Source organism: Diceros bicornis, chromosome 37 (assembly GCF_020826845.1).
Source record: "Diceros bicornis minor isolate mBicDic1 chromosome 37, mDicBic1.mat.cur, whole genome shotgun sequence".
In the NCBI taxonomy this organism is placed as follows: Eukaryota; Metazoa; Chordata; class Mammalia; order Perissodactyla; family Rhinocerotidae; genus Diceros; species Diceros bicornis.
Genome location: NC_080776.1, coordinates 1,865,502 through 1,883,091, shown reverse-complemented (window position 1 = coordinate 1,883,091; position 17,590 = coordinate 1,865,502). Strand labels below are relative to the sequence as shown.

General features: G+C 38.4%; 1 protein-coding gene across 2 annotated transcripts in view; it reads right to left on the bottom strand.

Moving 5' to 3' along the window:
* CPS1 (carbamoyl-phosphate synthase 1) overlaps nucleotides 1-17,590 on the bottom strand; it is a 361,797-nt gene that overhangs the window by 75,746 nt on the left and 268,461 nt on the right. The window contains exons 7-15 of one of the 2 annotated variants that reach the window (XM_058532923.1): nucleotides 17,173-17,265; nucleotides 12,768-12,857; nucleotides 10,667-10,795; nucleotides 10,001-10,107; nucleotides 8,947-9,085; nucleotides 8,191-8,268; nucleotides 6,502-6,600; nucleotides 4,357-4,452; nucleotides 1,209-1,398 (exon numbers count right to left, since the gene is read on the bottom strand). In XM_058532923.1, the coding sequence (XP_058388906.1) occupies nucleotides 1,209-1,398; nucleotides 4,357-4,452; nucleotides 6,502-6,600; nucleotides 8,191-8,268; nucleotides 8,947-9,085; nucleotides 10,001-10,107; nucleotides 10,667-10,795; nucleotides 12,768-12,857; nucleotides 17,173-17,265 (1,021 nt within the window). The remainder of the gene's footprint in view (nucleotides 1-1,208; nucleotides 1,399-4,356; nucleotides 4,453-6,501; nucleotides 6,601-8,190; nucleotides 8,269-8,946; nucleotides 9,086-10,000; nucleotides 10,108-10,666; nucleotides 10,796-12,767; nucleotides 12,858-17,172; nucleotides 17,266-17,590) is intronic. The other variant, XM_058532924.1, reaches the window with a different exon arrangement.

The window sequence follows — 17,590 nt, the reverse complement described above, 5'->3', positions numbered from 1 at the left end:
CTTATGTCTTCTTTAATACAACTGCTTCTAAAAAAATCTTAAAATTAACTCCAAGGGGACAACACAGTCCACAATAGAATTGCACGTATGGTCAATAAAAATTAAAAAAAAAAAATTCTGAAGACATTAAACAAAATATTTGCTGATATTACTATTACTTATATTACTATCTTCTCCAAATGATTTTTACTATCCTCCTTAATAAGAATCATAGGATTACAGTGATCCTTAAGATTTTAATGAATATCCTTTCCTTCTAAGGTCCATTCCTATGAGACTCTCTTATTCAAATAATCCCAGTGATATGGATATCTATCTGGGTTAAAAATCATCAAAATTGGGGGCTGGCCCAGTGGCACAGTAGTTAAGTCTGCACGCTCCACTTCAGTGGCCCAGGGTTTGTGGGTTTGGATCCTGGGCACGGACCTACACACTGCTCATCAGGCCATGCTGTGGCAGCGTCCCATATACAAAACAGAGGAAGACTGGCGCAAATGTTAGCTCAGGGACAATCGTCCTCAAGCAAAAAGGGGAATATTGGCAACAGATGTTAGCTCAGGGCCAATCTTCCTTACCAAAGAAAAAAAAATCATCAAAATTATTCGTGTTTCCACAACTTGCCATCTAACTTTGGCTAAGTCTTTTATATTTGACATACAAATTACATCACCACTGGTTACCCCAAATAGCTAACAAGATTCTCATTTATGATGTAGTTCCAAAGGTTTGAGGCATTTTAAAGGAGACAGAGCATTGGACTCTGCAGATGCATGCAGGTGTGGTAGAGAGACCGATCTGTTATCATGCAAACATACGTGAAAATCCAACGCTACAGAGCCGACACATAAGAGCACAGAGCACTTAATCAATGTGAATTCTCATTTTTCATTCATAATAGTTCTCAGGGCTTCAGTGGTAACCGAGGAAAGCAAGATCCTCGGATGGAGGACAGGACCCAAGAAAACTACATGGCCACCGTGGAGCATTAAATCAAAAGGTTTCTTTTGGTCCCTCAGCTGTTCTGTGAAATAAACAAGTAATATTCATCATATGACGTTTTCGGGTGGCTGTTTGCTCACTGCTTCCTCACACACTAGAGGGGAACTTTTATGAACACACAAGGCACAACTGCGAGACAGGATCAAAGAAGAAATATTATGCATAAGTGTATAGGCCAAAACTCGGCAATTAGACTTAAACCAACTCACCACAGTTCAGAGCTGTCTGGCCACCCATGCCTAGAATTAACCCATCTGGCCGTTCCGCCTTGATGACCTCTGTGACAAACTGAGGGGTGATGGGGAGGAAGTAGACGGTGTCTGCCTGCTTCAGGCCCACCTCATTGGTCTGCACTGACGCAATATTTGGGTTCATCAAAACGGTCTTGACATTTTCTTCCTGAAAGAAACAGAATATATCCATAATCTGAATATATGGTCAAAAGAAGAGTATGACCATATTCAAATGAAGGGTATTATTGGGTAACAAAGGTTTCGGGTTATTCTGTGGGCTGTAGAGATCAGTAATAGTACTAGTGGATGGGAGTCAAACGGAGACAACATTTGGTGAGAAGAAGGAAGAAATTGCTTGAAAATGCAACTATCCCAAAAGAACTGGCTGCCTCGTGAGGCTCACCCTGAATTCCTTGCCATGGGAGGTATCAAGCAAAGCTGGAGATGATTTCTATTAGAATTTGACTAGATGCCCACCATACTACTGAGCTTTACACAGCTCAATCAACCTTAAAAGAATAAAATATTCTAAAAATTTTTAAATTAATAAAATATAAAATGAAACTAAAGGCAATGTCAAAGCTGCTTTCCTTTCTAATGTTTATCACAGAACAACACTGAGTGTATGTTTAAAATGCAGGATAATGTGCTCCCTTCTTGCTGGAAGCACTGAGAGCCTTCTGTTGGTTTCCATTTTTTCAGATTTTCATGCCTGTGCTTTAACAAAAAGCATTATACAACTGTTTATACACTTTACATAAAAAGAAAATGACCATATGGCAAAAAAGTAAAATAAATATTTGTGTGTGTGTGTGTGTGAAGGTATGCACAGCCTTATCTTGTTCCTGACATCTGGAGAGACCTCCAGAACAATTCTTCATGTAGGCCACTAAGGATAATAGCTTTATAAACCAGGATGAGGGTGGACACTCAGCAAGATAATTATTATGAAATACGGCCTCATGGTTCTTATCATTTTACCTATTAGCATGTCAATTTTGAACTCTTCTAAAATGTCAACAAAATATTCGGATGAAAGTATAGAAATCATCCTTGAAAGCCCTACGCATCCCTGGAGGAGGATCTGAATGAAAAATTAAATATATTTCACACTACTTTAAATTCAAGTGGTGCCTTAAAACTTGTAATGTACTTTTTGACTAATTTCTCTGATTTTTATACTCAGACTATGAGCGAAATTTCTACCTTACAGATGAAGAAATTGAGGTTCAATAAGGTTACACGACTTATTCGTAAGGGGATCGTATAGGGGATTAGGGCCAAAATTAGGCCTCAAATCCAAGTCTTGTTACTCAGGTCCTATGTCCTTCCCTCAATGTGAGTCATCTGTCAACATTTTAAAGAATTGTTTTAAAGGAGTATGATGAACAAAATATTGAATAGATACATACAGATAAGCAAATGCATTTAAAATATGGGTTGGAATCAAATACAGTCCAAACTGAGAACACATCCTCAACAGAAGTTACAGAAGATCTTGCTACCATAGATAAATACCAACAGACTTAAGCATATTTGTAAGTATTTTCCTGAATGTGCTGTACAATAAATATGGCTATTTTTCTAAATCACATTATATAGGAAAATGTCCCTTAAATGCATATGATGAGCATCCATTCATTTTAAAACTTAGAAATAATTTCAAGCCATTTTAATAAATTTTCCATCATTTTTTTCTAATGTAGTTCTAGCTGCAGAACATGAACAATCTAATTCTTTTTAAATATTTAGTTCATAAATTCATCTCTTTTCACCTCCTAATTAATCACAATACTATATCTAATAATTTGTATTATTCGGTTAAAATATATAACTTCACCTACTTGGATGTAAAGCACATGAAAAATACAAGCTATGAAAATATTAATTCTTTATAAAACTACCAAATAAGGCAAAAAAAAATGTATGCTTGTTAAATGTATTCTAAACCGTGATCACATTTAGATTGTGTTCTAACCAATCTAAACCACTGGACGTCTGCTAATTATCTAAAGATAAATTGAATCATAACGCAATGAAGTAGAGCATGCTTTGAAAATGTGCCTGAAATAACATGTGTATGTGTACACTCATGCGTGTATGGAGAAGAGAAGTAAATCGAAACAAATGGGAAGAAGACGAAGGGGCTGTGTTCCACCTATTTTCAACAGACATCTGTCAGGTGAAAATCTTTGTATGTAGAATACTGAATAAAACAAAAAGAGAAAAATTTTGGCCAACTGTCTCCTGCATTTTGTCCCGGTCTCCTGCTGCCTTCCCTACATTGCTCTCTCCTAGCCAGGTCTCAGATGAATGGTTTTACACTGCAGAGCCCAAGGCAAGGTCAGAGAGAGCTCACGTTGCCTCTGGATGGCCTGATTATCACCAAAATGGGGACTATCCAGGGAAAAAAAGGACACCAAAGAGAAGACAGTTAGGTCTTCAATAGAAATACCTTGCAGGTACAGTGGAATTTTTCTAAAGGTTTATTTTAGTATGATGAGGGTTGGAGAGATCTCGAGAGACTTTGAAGCAGCAGGGAGAGTGTTCTTCCCAACTTGGGTATCAAATCCTCTTTTCCACTTGAAAATCCAGCCATACCATCCTGGTAGGTCATCCAATCCAAGTCACAGATGGGGGAATTGGGTCCCTAGTGACAGGCAATAACTTGTAAAGCTTGAACAAAAGGCATTGTTGCCTTTGCTCCCCCAACTGGATCTTCTCTTTTTAACCACAGAGATGCCTAAAGCATCCTGTAGAACATGTGAAGATGCCCAAATTCCCTCTTTCACACAAAAGACAGGTAGATTTTAAAAACACCACCTCAAAAGGAATGAGCAACATCTATAAATGTGGCTTTGTATGTTTTCAATATAAATAGGTGAAAACATGGACGATTTTGGAGACCAATCTAACCGTCGTAATTTGCAGGTGTGCACCTTTGAGAACGTTAAAAATCTCGTCTGTGATCAAACTTTCTTTAACGTAAGATGTGTAAGGAACAGTTAAGGAAATTAATTATAGTGACTTTGAAAGAGGTAGTGTCATAAATCTAAATTATAAAATACTAATTAGACTCATTACAGGGAGTGTATTAATTCTAGCAAAGATCATATTCTCTCACCTTCATGGCTTTTACAGCTTGCGATCCCGAGTAATCAAATTCACCTGCCTGACCAATGGACAGACCTCCCGATCCTAGGATAAGGACTTTGGAAACCTGTAAGCAATAAGAAAATGGCATTGCTTTTATTATTAAGATGGGGACCTGAGGCATTTTCAAGAGCGGGGAAGACAAATTATATTGTCTGGGTTTATGTGGTGATTTAAAGTACAATATTGTGAAAAATATAATATATGAGTAAAAAGACTGACAATTTAAACATCTCTAATTTTAAAGCAATTTCCAAAGATCATGAAGTTTTTTTCTCTTAAGCAAAAATTTCTGGAAGAGGTCTACATTTTATTTAAACATATATAAATATCTAAAAATAACTATATAAATAGATATGTAAATATATACATCAATGTAAATATATACATCTATACGTGTGTGTGCATATATATTATTTGGTAGATAAGAATCTCCTTAAAATTTAATTGATTAAATTAAATATTCCATGGGTTTCCTCTGGACAAAGGATCAGCATAAATATAAAGGAACCCCAACACCTTCCTAACTGGTGAAGACAAAACTCAGGAGGTGAGGGGACATGGTACACCTTCATATTTGCATTTTGCTTTACATTTCAGTGCCAGAAATGTTTACAGAAAATACAATAAGAAAAGATCATGTCTCGGCGACATACTGAAATTTGTACAAATTGTATATATGATGTCAAGCAAGTAATGATACGGCTTATTGTTGAGCCACAGCCGCCAAGCCCTTGAGAGGAGAAAGATGTTCTTAGTCACTGCAACAGACAGGGACTTGGGAAACTTGGTTGCTTCAACAAAAGTTATTGGGCACCTGCTATATGCAAGGCACTGGCGAATCCCAAATTACACCTTGTCCCTCACCATTTATACAAAGAAAAGCATCTGAAGCACATGAGTTGATTTCTGAGAAAAACACTGTATAGTATATGGCTTCTTTAGCTACCAAAAACCCACTTTGATTCCACACTGAGTGGCTGGATTACCTCCAATCTCTCCATCTCAGGAAAAGAGGCTGCCATGGGAATCCTCAAAACAGACCATCTAACTCAACTCATCGTTTCATGTAAACATATAAATCAATTATTTTTATTTATAAAAAGAATTGATATGTATATCTATATACTTGAAAATACACAAACACCCCTCTAAATTTTATATAATAATGGTGTGCATATGTGTGTGGCTTAACTATGAAGGAAATGGGTAGAAACCTTATCATATTAACATATACATTCAAACAAATAAGGATTCAAGTCTTACGCTATATTAATCCTTATCCATTTGCTCTTAGAGGTAAAATAACATTATTCCATTCATGATGTCAAATAATAATTCTTTGTTGTTGTAAGTGCCGTCAAGTCGATTCTGACTCCTAGTGCCCCTGTGTACAGCAAAGTGGAACTCTGTCCCATCTTTTCGGGCCATCCTCGCACCTTCTGGCGCTCTATCAGACAATCCTCTGCTACTGTTCATAGGGGTTTTCATGGCCAATTTTTTGGAAGTAGGTGGCCAGGTCCTTCTTCCTAGTCTATCCTAGTCTGGAAGCTCCTCTGAAACCTGCCCACCATGGGTGACGCTGCTGATATTTGAAACACCAGTGGCACAGCTTTCAGTATCACAGCAACATGCAGCCACCACAGTATGACTATCCACAGACGGGTGGTGTGGATCCCTGACTGCAAAACAAACCAAGGCTGCAGTGGTGAGAGCACCAGATCTTAACCACCAGACCACCAATTCTATCATTGACAGTGATTCTGTAGTCTGAACTGCATCTCAAGCATACATAAGGCTGTGGTTTGTTAAATAATGTAAAATATATAAATTATAAGCTAAGTTAAACATAATTCTTTGTTAAATTATTTTATCACAAATATTCCAGAAGAAGTAAACTTTAAAAGATATGATTTTAGGTCAAAACATGAAAATTGCAATGAATATCATCAAGAACAGACCAAACAATTAGATGCTAAAATGATGGATGATTACAGTACTACCAGTCATCTTTCATAGACATTAAAATGGTTTACATAATGCACTTAAAAAAAATCATCATATGATAGAGAAAATCCAAACTACATAAACCAAAAAGAAGCCCACATCGACTGACCTCAACTCGAGATGCAACTAGTCCCGGCTTCGGTAGAACTGATGTAATGGTGGTACCTTTCCCTTTCTTAATCAGTGAGAAGAAGGAATCAAACAGGTACTAGAAAAAATAAAATCAGCTAGTTAGAATTTTTAAAACTCATAAAGTTATCACATAAAATACAGTATGCCCAGTTAAATTTGAACTTTAGATAAGCAACTAATAATGTTTTAGGATACGTATTCCTATGCAGTATTTGTTTTTTGGTTTTTTGCCAAATCTGGCAAAACTATTTACTTCTATAAGAATCAGATCAAATAAACATTTCTAACTGCTCCCTTCAAATCCTATCAAAAGAAAGTCTCTAGCAGACAATGAATGTTTCGGATAATGCCTTCTGAGAATGTCAAGTTTTCAACCCCTTAATTATGAATCTTCTTCTTCTAAATAAAATTTAGTTATACAAAAAGAAAATGAAGCTATTTTACTTATGCCTCCTAAAATTAGAAATAACTGGATTTTAAAAATTTCTGTCAGCTCTAAAAATATCTCTAAAGATTATTCTTAAACTTTACCAATGAATTTACTTCTGTTGTCGCATTAGACATGACAAATTTCAACAAAGATATTCATTTTGCAACTATTTGGCAGGACAAAAAAAGTATTAAGTGATACTGGATATTACATTCCTTAATTTCAATGTTCCTAATCTGAAGTACTAATATAAGCCAGTAACTTAAATTTTAAATTTAAAAAAGTATTTAGCATCCATTAAGCATACGTGTATGTAACTAAGTTTTATTTATGAGTTTCATCGTGGTTAGGTAATGTTATACTGACTTTGGCTTTTAAGAATCATTATTTCCTAATAATGTTAAAATACAAATATCTGAAAAGGCAATTCAGGGATGAGGAAGTAAAGTTTACAGAGGGAAAATTCTTATTCTCCTCCTTGTTATACCAAGTGTCTCTTCTGAGAGCATCTGCTGACAAGGAAGAGTTGTCAGCATTACTCCTGGAGGCCCTAGGGTGTGGGAGAGGAAGAACCACACCAGACTTCCCAGACTTTTCTGAGTGTCACCTCAAGCTCTTGTTTGGAAAGATGTCCTTAGCATTGAACCAATAGCTCGAAGAAAAAAGCAAAAATATTTAAATTAAAAATAAAACTCCTCCAAGCAGTTCTTACTGTTCTTTTCTGATGCCATCTGACTCATATGCATGTGCATGGAGGCCCTCTCCTCTCCCCTCCCCATCCCCTACCATTCCTCCTTCTCCTCTGTTTATCCTCTTCACGGCCACACAACCAGTTGCCATAGGGATTTTTGTAAAGTCACAGATGGGGGATTAAAATTTCATTTCAGTTAAGAGCACGAGAAAGCAAGAGGGAATTCATTTGCATAGTACAACAATTGTAAATTTCAGAACTAAATATATTAGAATAATAATGATTTAAATAAAAATAGCATCGCATCAGGTTTCTTAAGGGGTTTCCCGCTTTAAATTTTTAAAAAGATAGACATTTCCTCCATGATGTTCATGGGGAAATTTTAATAGAAAATGTGTCTTATCAAAGCACTCTTCTTGAGGATGTTCTGTACAGGATGATCCAGGGTGATTATTTTGGTTTCTTGAGCATTCACATAAATACATTTCTGATTTTTTTTTTTTTAAACAATGTAAGCATATAATAGGCCTCATCTTCTGACATACCTCAGTGTCTGTTGGCCCCGGGCTGACCTCTGGGTGGAACTGTACCCCGAAGAAAGGTTTGCTCTCATGCATAATCCCCTAAAGGAGTGAGAAATGGAAAGAAGTTTCTTCTATTATAATCCCCAGACTACATATTATTCAGTGGACAATAAAGTTCAAATTAAAAAACTGAGTTAAATGCTTAAGCACATTCTCAAAATTAACAGTACTATTAAGTAACATAATTGGAGATCTTACGGACAGACATATCAGACCATTTGGTAAAAACAGAAAATACGTGAATGAAGACTCACTAGAATGTGAGTCCCTTAATAAAAACAGCTGATTTGGTCTCTAGCCTTTGGGGCCACTCTAGGCTCTGTTCAGAGCAAACTCAAATCCTCTTCTTATCTCCAACTCCTAAGTTACTTCTCCATGGGTCTTCTCAAAGGCTACTTCAGTGCTAAGTGAGTCCCAGAGACCCCCATAGACTAGGCCCAAACAGATCTGGATCAATTGCTCATTAACAATGTGTAAGACAGGCATTGATTAATGACTCAAAGAGTAGATCTGAATGAGTCAACTGATGAGAGAATAAGACAGAGAGAAATTATATTTTTTAAAGCAGAAGGCTCTGGGGAATAACCTGTAAAAAGACTTCTTCCAGACGTGCCCCAAAAAAGCCCACATCAACAAAGGAAAGATGACTATATAACAGAGTATTAAAAACCCCACATTTTTCGTCACCAACTGAACAGGTTTATTGAGAGCACTCACCTCATTTGTTTGATCATTGACATTCACAAAAAGTGGTTTCCAGCCAGCAGGGAGGGTGTTGTCCAGGGCATAGCCATGATTCTGAGCAGTAATGAAAGCCTGTCTGTTTGTGATGTTCAAAACAGGCTGATTCTGCCCTCTGGAGAGAAGAGGGGAACAAGAAAAGGGAAAAGGAACAGTGAAGAGAAGAATATGAACGCGTTAGTTGTAAAATTGTGAACAAGAAAGACCTATTAAAATTCAGAAGTTTCAACTGCTTCATGAAAATTACTCTGTAAGAAAAGTCACAGATTGTTAATCCCAATAATTTTAGCAACAAAAATCAATTCAGGATGCTTTGTTGTGTGTTAAATATCAGGTCTATTAAACTTCTATAATCGGTTTTAGAAAAGGAGGAATTGCACTCGTAACAAAAAGTTGAGTTGCTCATTAGCTTAACAGAGACAGACAAACATAAGCAACTATTTTAAGAAGCCACAGTAATTTTAAAGCCAGAGGAGAGTTCTTGAGGGACAACAAAGAGATGACCAATCATCCCTGAGTCATTTTGAATTATACATATATATATACATATATATACACATATACATTTATATACATATATATATGTGGAGGGTAGGCTGTGGGGAAAGCTCCATGTTGAATAAATTAACACCATTTGGGGTGAAGGAGTAAACCCACCAAGAGGATCTGAAGATTTCTTGGTTCTTAAATCACACTAGGATCTTACAACATCATCAGTACTCTGAAATCAAGCTTCAAATCAAACAATTTCCCTTGGAATATCATTTCATTGAGTATTATAACTTCAATTTATGCCAAGGGAAGGAAAATAACTTTAAAACTACAGCAAAGTTATCGTTAGAGAAGGCTGCCTTTCAAAATTGCAGTAAAAGAGGTATCAGGTAGTCAGACATCTGTGAACCGTGTAATAGTATGGTTATCTACTTATTCTGAAGAAAATGGCTTGTAAGTTCTCTAAGTCTTCTGGGTTTAGTTACTAGCGGTATGTCGGAGCCAGTTTGGCCTGTAGACAAAAGCACAACGGCCTTACCTGTTGGCCATGGGCATCTTGTAGGTTTGGGCACCAGCGGCCAATCCTGTTATCAAATTTCCTGTACTGATGCCAAACAGCGGCTCCTTGCGATCACTCTCCAAAACCTAAATCGGGGAGAATTTTAATTAACCCGGAAGTACAGTCCCCAAAAGTACTGCCTCTGAAGGAATAAAAATGAAGTATCCTGTTCTTTCTTGATTAACAAGGTAAAGAGAATAGTAATTGAACAAAAAGTTAAACTACCAACAAGGCCATGACTGACAAATTTGTACCGTTAGAATTCAGTAAAATGTACTTAACATTCAGACTAAACTAAATCTAATTTAATATTTCTTTAGAAACTTGAAGGTCTTATAGGTCCTAAGGTTGTGGTGAGGAACCTGAGTCGTCATCTTACAGCTGTACAGAAAGACGCATTTGGAGACTGGACTCCAGCTCTCTTAACTTGAGACACAGTCCCAGCTACTCTGCCTGAAGAAAGACTCTTTCCTCTCTCTTCTCGTTGGTTCCTTCTATACAGTATCTGTGCTGACTTTGTCTCAGAGGTCACTAACAAGCGTACTAGAGAAGGCCTGAATAAATAAAATCTGTTAGCCTTCTCAGCAGTACAGAGCAGACACCCTCCGCCTCGCACACAGAGACGCTACCCCAGGTTCACTGCACCTTTTTGACGTTCTGAATTAGCGGCTGTGCAAGAGCTGGGTTCCCAGGCCCTCCAGCAATTAAAAGTCCATCATACTCCATGTTGGTGAAATCGTAATTCCAGGGAACTACATGCACTTCAGCTCCTCTCTGGAAAAGACGCAAGAATGATGAATTTAATAACATTTCTCTTTGCTATAGTGTAATTTTGCTAGACCTACTCTTGACTGTCCCTGAAGAGGAGAGGAAAACAGTGCACGATTCAAACAATCAATGCTGAGCAAAACGTTCTTTGGTGGCTCACTGCGTTTTGTGTGATGTAAATGCAGCCAACGGTCCATAGAAAGGGGAGGAAAACACTATTAAATTTTGATCCTGAAAAGATAGGCAATGCCCTTTCCTGCACCTTAAGAGCTTTCAGAGCCTAAAGGCTTCACGACTGGGCACACAGGAGCAGAGGTATCTTCACTAGCTATGCGAGAGAGGGCTGCAGAAAAGATAAATCCATTTTCTGCAAAATTTAAGTTGGTCCACCTCTCACCTTTCTCAATTTTGCCTTTTTTTGTCTGACCAAATTTTGTGTGTGTGTGTGAGGAAGATCAGCCCTGAGCTCACATCTGTTGCCAATCCTCCTCTTTTTGCTGAAGAAGATTGGCCTTGGGATAACATCCGTGCCCATCTTCCTCTACTTTATATGGGATGCTGCCACAGCATGGCTTGACAAGCGGTGTGTCGGTGCGCGCCTGGGATCCGAAACTGTGAACCCCGGGCCGCTGAAGTGGAACGTGAAAACTTAACTGCTATACCACTGGGCCAGCCCCTGAGCAAATTTTAATCGACATTTTTCCTAGGATTTTCTTATATTATCTATAGCATGTATATTCTGATAGAAAAATTAGAACACTTTTATATAAAAGTGGATAGGAGTAAGTCTTTCATGGTTTCTCTAGAAGCGTTTCCTGAGACAAGGGTTTGAGAACAAGAAGTTTATTTGGAAGGATTTCCAAGAAACACCAATAGGAAGCATCACCTTGAGACAACCGATAAAGTATGCATGATCAAGCAGTTACCACTATGGATGACCACAGCTTCGGCCCACTGGGTGACTCTGAGAGCCAGTGTAGAATATCCACCTTAAAGACAGCCTAGCCATGGGGCAAAGGAGCTGGGGTATTTATACACTGACCCTCTCTAGTCATTGGTTGGGGCTGCCATGGGGATCATTGATTCATTTCCTGCCTGCCAACAGGCTCCAACCAACCAAAGAGAGACCTCAAGCAACGACATGCAGATGCTTGCAACCAGAAGATGAGCAAAATGCCTTAAAATGGTAAAACAAGAGAGAGATATGGATAGGCCTCCACAGCATCTGCTGCTGAAGAGTCCATGCACATTTCATTCATAAAATTGACTGGAATTTGAAATCATGATTGGATATTGCTGACATTCTCTAACAAAGAGAAGGTGAATTGAAGAATTTCCCTATGCCCATGCTAATTTGATGTTATGCAAATATATCTGTGTGTGTGTATGTGTGAAACAGAGACATAGACAGAGAGATAGAGAGAGAGAGAGAATGTGAGAGGAGGGAGAAGGAGAAATTCCAAAAAAAAATATTTCAGAAAACATTGTAATAATAGTTACATTGTTCTTAAGGATTTTTAAGGTTTAATTTTAATTGGTGTCTAAGAGTTGATATAAAGCAATGTGAAAGTTTGTACTACATCAGGGCATGGCCCCTGCAAACATGTGGTACATGATAAATGTAGCCCAATGGAGGAGTTCTCCATCTAACTCTAGCTTTTTGGTCATCTCTAAACCCCAAGAAAGTGAACATGACATGGCTCAGAATGTCAGTCAACAAGTGAGAAGAACAGTCATCATTTTCCTGTCTGTTTTTACGGCTTTTGAGGGTTTTATTTTTAAACATAGTAGTCTGCATCTCTAATTTTAACAGGGATAGATGTGTTATTTTGTAGATCAAAGGCAGCAAGAAAAGAGTAGATCCCCTGACATTTCGAGAGAATGTACAAGCTTTCTCTGTAACAGATAGAGGAAATCAGCTTAACACTAATGATCAATATAACAAACCCTCACCCTTGAGATGGAACAAATTACTCACCTTTACGAGTAGGCGGATCACATTGTTTTTAATCCCACAGTCCACAACCACCACTTTGGTGGGGTTTCCTTTTCCATACACCTTGACATCCTGCCATTTTAAAAACCAGAGAGTGAGAGGGAAGTTTCAACCATGAGCAACACACCGGCATCATCAAGACATCTGAGGAAGCTTCGCTCTTGGATTGGTAACAGATTGACTGCCAACTACTAGAGAGTCATTGCAGTTAACAATCAATGTGTAAGAAAGGCACAGCAAGTGCCACAAACAGGATCTTTTTTATGAGAAAAAAGTACTTTGCTGTTTTATATAGAATGTTGATTACAGTAATAACAATGATCCCTAAGAAACTGTTTGCTTCCATAGTTAACAACCATCTTTCCCATGTTTTGCCTCATTAACAACCAGCAGCAATGGAATTTTCAAGTATTATTGCCCGATTCGGCACTAGACAGATGGGTAATAGATACATCATGCTTTAAATACCACTCGATCCTCAACTTGCAGTAAAGTTTGGAGTAGAGCTGTTGTGCAATAGGGCTGATGCAGTGGGGCTAATGGGTGAAGTCAGTACGTGAATCAGAGGAATTGCTAAGCTAGTGTGGGCCCTGGTCCCTTCAGGCTACTGTGCAATCGTTTGTATTTAAATGGTAGACTTCATAAAAGGATCCCAGAGCATACTATAATTTACCTACGTCTTAAGCACTGCTTGGAGTCAGATCCATCTTCAGAGGTATTTATCCAAGAAGCAGTTCCCCAAAGTCATAAATGAGAAATAATAGAAATAGAGAGAGAGAGAGCCCAGAGGGCTGGGCGCCCACACTGACTCCAGCTGTGAGAGTCAGCTCGCACGTTCTGAATTTAGGATGATTTCCAAGTTTGCAAAAGGCCTTAGATGAAAGTTGAAATCTGGATATTTGAAAGAACATTTTACTTTAACTGAAATGTCTACCTCCCCACAAATTCTACAGAATATGAAATCATAATCCTTAAACTGCACTTGAGGAAAAAATATAAAAAGAGTTTATCATCATATTTTTTCTCCCGCTGACAATTCTAGAGAAAAATACCCCAGTCCTTCCATGATCTGGGAGAATTACTGCTGAACTGATCAATGAATGGTACAGATAATCTGTCTCATCAGATAATTTGAAAAAGTATAAATTTATTCTTGACTTCAGGCTTCTGCTACAAAATAAAGCAATATTACCATCTAGTTGTAGCTGCATCAAATTGCAATTACAAGACGATGAATTAGTTTATCAAACACATCCAAAAAGAATTCACAGAATAAATATAATCTGATACAAATATACATTTTATCACAGCTAAAATGAAATTATTTAATTGTGCCGGCATTAAGAAACAGAGCCAACTTTCACCATTGCAATCTCTCCCTTGGTTTAATGTAGATATAAACTTCAGATAGGCTCTTTTTTGTTGGTTTCTACACAGACACATTATATACTCTCCACACAGAAAGACAGAAGTTAAGCAAGACCTCCCAGACCCTTGAATATATGAATTTTCATTAAGACTGTCCAAGAAAGGAATATATTGTACAGTGTTTTTAATCTTATTTGACCACAGAATTTTTTTAATGTGAATTTCCACAGGCCAATGTTCGTCACATTTGGAAAATGCTAGACTAGATCCCCAAGGTAGTTCTCAATTCTAAAATTCTATCATTCTAAAAGGAAAAATAGCCCTCTCTCATGCTGTGTCTCAAACTAAATCAGTTCACAAGAAAATGTGAAGAAACAAATACAGAGAAAGTATTCCACGTCATTTGAATGGACAAATTTCAGAATAAAAAAGCAAGTGAATATTGCACATGGCATGATCAAATTCCAAATGTATAAACAATTATATATCTAAATTAAAATTCACTTTCTGGGGCCAGCCCGGTGGCGCAAGCGGTTAAGTGCGTGCATTCCGCTGCAGCGGCCCGGGGTTCACCAGTTTGGATCCTGGGCACGCACCAACGCACTGCTTGGCAAGCCATGCTGTGGCGGCGTCCCATATAAAGTGGAGGAAGATGGGCACGGATGTTAGCCCAGGGCCAGTCTTCCTCAGCAAAAAAAAAACAAAAGAGGAGGATTGGCAGATGTTAGCACAGGGCTGGTCGCCTCACAAAATAAATAAATAAACAAAACAAAATAAAATTCACTTTCTTTAACAGCTCATATTTCCTATGCTTCAGCATGATGTGAATGCATTTCCGCACCCAACGCGAGCATCAAGACTCGGTGCTGATTCCCAGGGACCCAAAATCCTCATCCTCTGTTTCCATGTGGCAGGAGTAGAAACACCTAATAATATCAACGTGTGTTTTTTTCTGAGGCTGAGATGCTACTAATCAGGCTATTTTCATTCTTTTAATAACACTTTCTTAAAAAAAAAAAATGCCCAGGTGCACCAAAGTTCTCACAGCTGGAACTCTTCTTCATGAAATATTGTTCTGACTGGGGCCAGATCTCAACATGAACCATTTCACACATGAAAAGGTGTCGGTGAGTATCGGGGGGCATCCTTTCTAAAGACCCTCAATGGGAAGGTTTTGCCACAGCAGAGAATAGAGAACTCCACACAATGAGAGTCAGTTTTCTAGTGCATTCACCCACTATCTCATCATGCATTTTACTGCTTCTGATTAGAAATCCTTGCATCTTCACTTTGCAAATTTAAGATAGATGGCGTAAAACTATGTAAACTTATTTGAATATTACATATGATAGTGTGACTATGGTTACTAATAATTATTATTGCTAATATGTTGGAAGGCAGTATGAGAGGATGTTTAAAAGGTGGACACTGAAGCAAAGCTTTCTAGGTATAAATCTTGGTAGCTGTTCGCCCTGGGGCAGAAGAGCATAGCCATCTCTCCCATAGTGAAAATAAACCCCGAGGTGGAGCCAGCCAATAGCAATGGCTTCAAAAGAGTTTCCATAAGCCTGAATTCTCCACATTTAAAGCACAATGGTAACCAAAAACATACTCCTAGGAAAAGAAAACTGTTTTGTCTCCTATTTTATGTAGTAAAAACAGACAATAGCAGTCAGCTCTTTACATTTCAACTGCATCCAAAACTTTTCTTTAAAAACAATTTCATAGCAATATCCCATTGACATCTCAAGTTCCTACTGAAATCATCACTGTGCTCACTCAATCTCGCTGAAATTCCTGAGAAAATAGGGTGATCTATCTGGTCACATCCAGCACCCCCTTCTCCCATCTGTCCAAGCCACCTGGCTGCCTCTTCTCCAGCTGTTGCTGCCCAGGTCAGGCTCTCCCGGCTTTAGCTACAATAACCTTCTAGTTACCTGCTCTTTTATCCATTCTGCTTTGCTACAAAATGATGCTGAATGAGTTGCCAACCATCTCCAGTTTTGTTGGTCTAGCCAACGATACGAAGCCGTCTAGATGTGGCTTCTCCACTGGTCTTTAGCCAAATGTGTGCATCTTTGGTTCAGCCACACCGCACAACTCCTCAAACACGCCGTGTTGTTTCATGCCTCTGTGCCTCTCAACATTCGCCATTTTTTCTGCCTGAGACGCAGTGCACCTAGTTTTCCATCTACCTAACTATGTGCCCTTTGTCTCAGAACAAGCCTGACTCCTCTGCAGAGCCTTCCCTGATCCACCTATCTTGTTCGATGCTACCCCATGCGTTCCCCTGTGGCACCCTGTGTAAGTTCCAAGGATAGCATTTATCACAGGATTCTGTCCATGGCGATTACCTGTTTGCCTCCCCCATGAGGCTCTCATGGTCCCCAAGGACAGAGACGGTAGCCCAAGAGACTCACACCTACATTAATAGCTATTCAATCAAAACAGACATCTTTCTAAGATGTATTCTATACTTTCTTGTAAATATACACTAAACATATCTCATCTTGGGGTGGCACAGTCATCATTATAAACGTCCATTTTTGAACTGAGCTATAATATTATAAATCCTCAGTATGTGAAGGACTCCTCTTCCCTGTATACAATGACCCCAGACTCTGATTACCAAGTCTGATTCTATAAAGAGCTCCTGACTCTCTGGCAGGCTGTTGGCTCTGACCCCTGACCATCACTAGGCCTATCTTTGGCAATTCATTGGCTCCTTTATTTGACACTGTTAAAGCCTTGATCTGGGGAATCAGAGAAAAAAAAAAAGTTAAAATAATACTAAACAGTCTCTAAATCAGGGCATGAAGGTTTCCCTGTGAGTAAAAGTTACTAACTTTAAATGCACTGATTTGTAATATATATTTTGGCTGCTTTGAGACCCTTTCCTCCCTGAACTCTGTTGCTTCTGGAAGATGACCTCTGCCTAAATGAGGATTCTGATATTACAAGCAATGGAGGTCTAAAGAGAATAAAATAAAACTACAAAAAGTGAAGGAAATTCTCTCACCTTGGTTGAAACCTCAGCAATCAAATTCCGCTTATTTGGATCCACAAAATCCACAGACTGACCTTCAAATTCAATCTTCCCGAGCATAGTACCCTATCAAATTCAAAAATTAGACAGTTAGAAAGGAGCAACAGTGGAGGTGCTGACAGGCTAAATTCCCAGGGACCTAAACCGCTACTCTGGGATTTAGAGGTCTTCATAACTACTCACAGCCATCAGCAGATGGGTTTCATCTTCCCAGCCTGGAAGGATGAAGTAATTTGCACGGTACATTTTGGGAAACAATCTGGGAAGCACAATTAGTTCTTTTAAGGCTGAGGCAGTCACCTGGACTAAGCAAAGTCAAAGGCATCAGAATTCAGGTCTCCAGGTTCCAGACTGTTGCAAACTGGAGTACCTAGGGTACCTATCCCTTAGT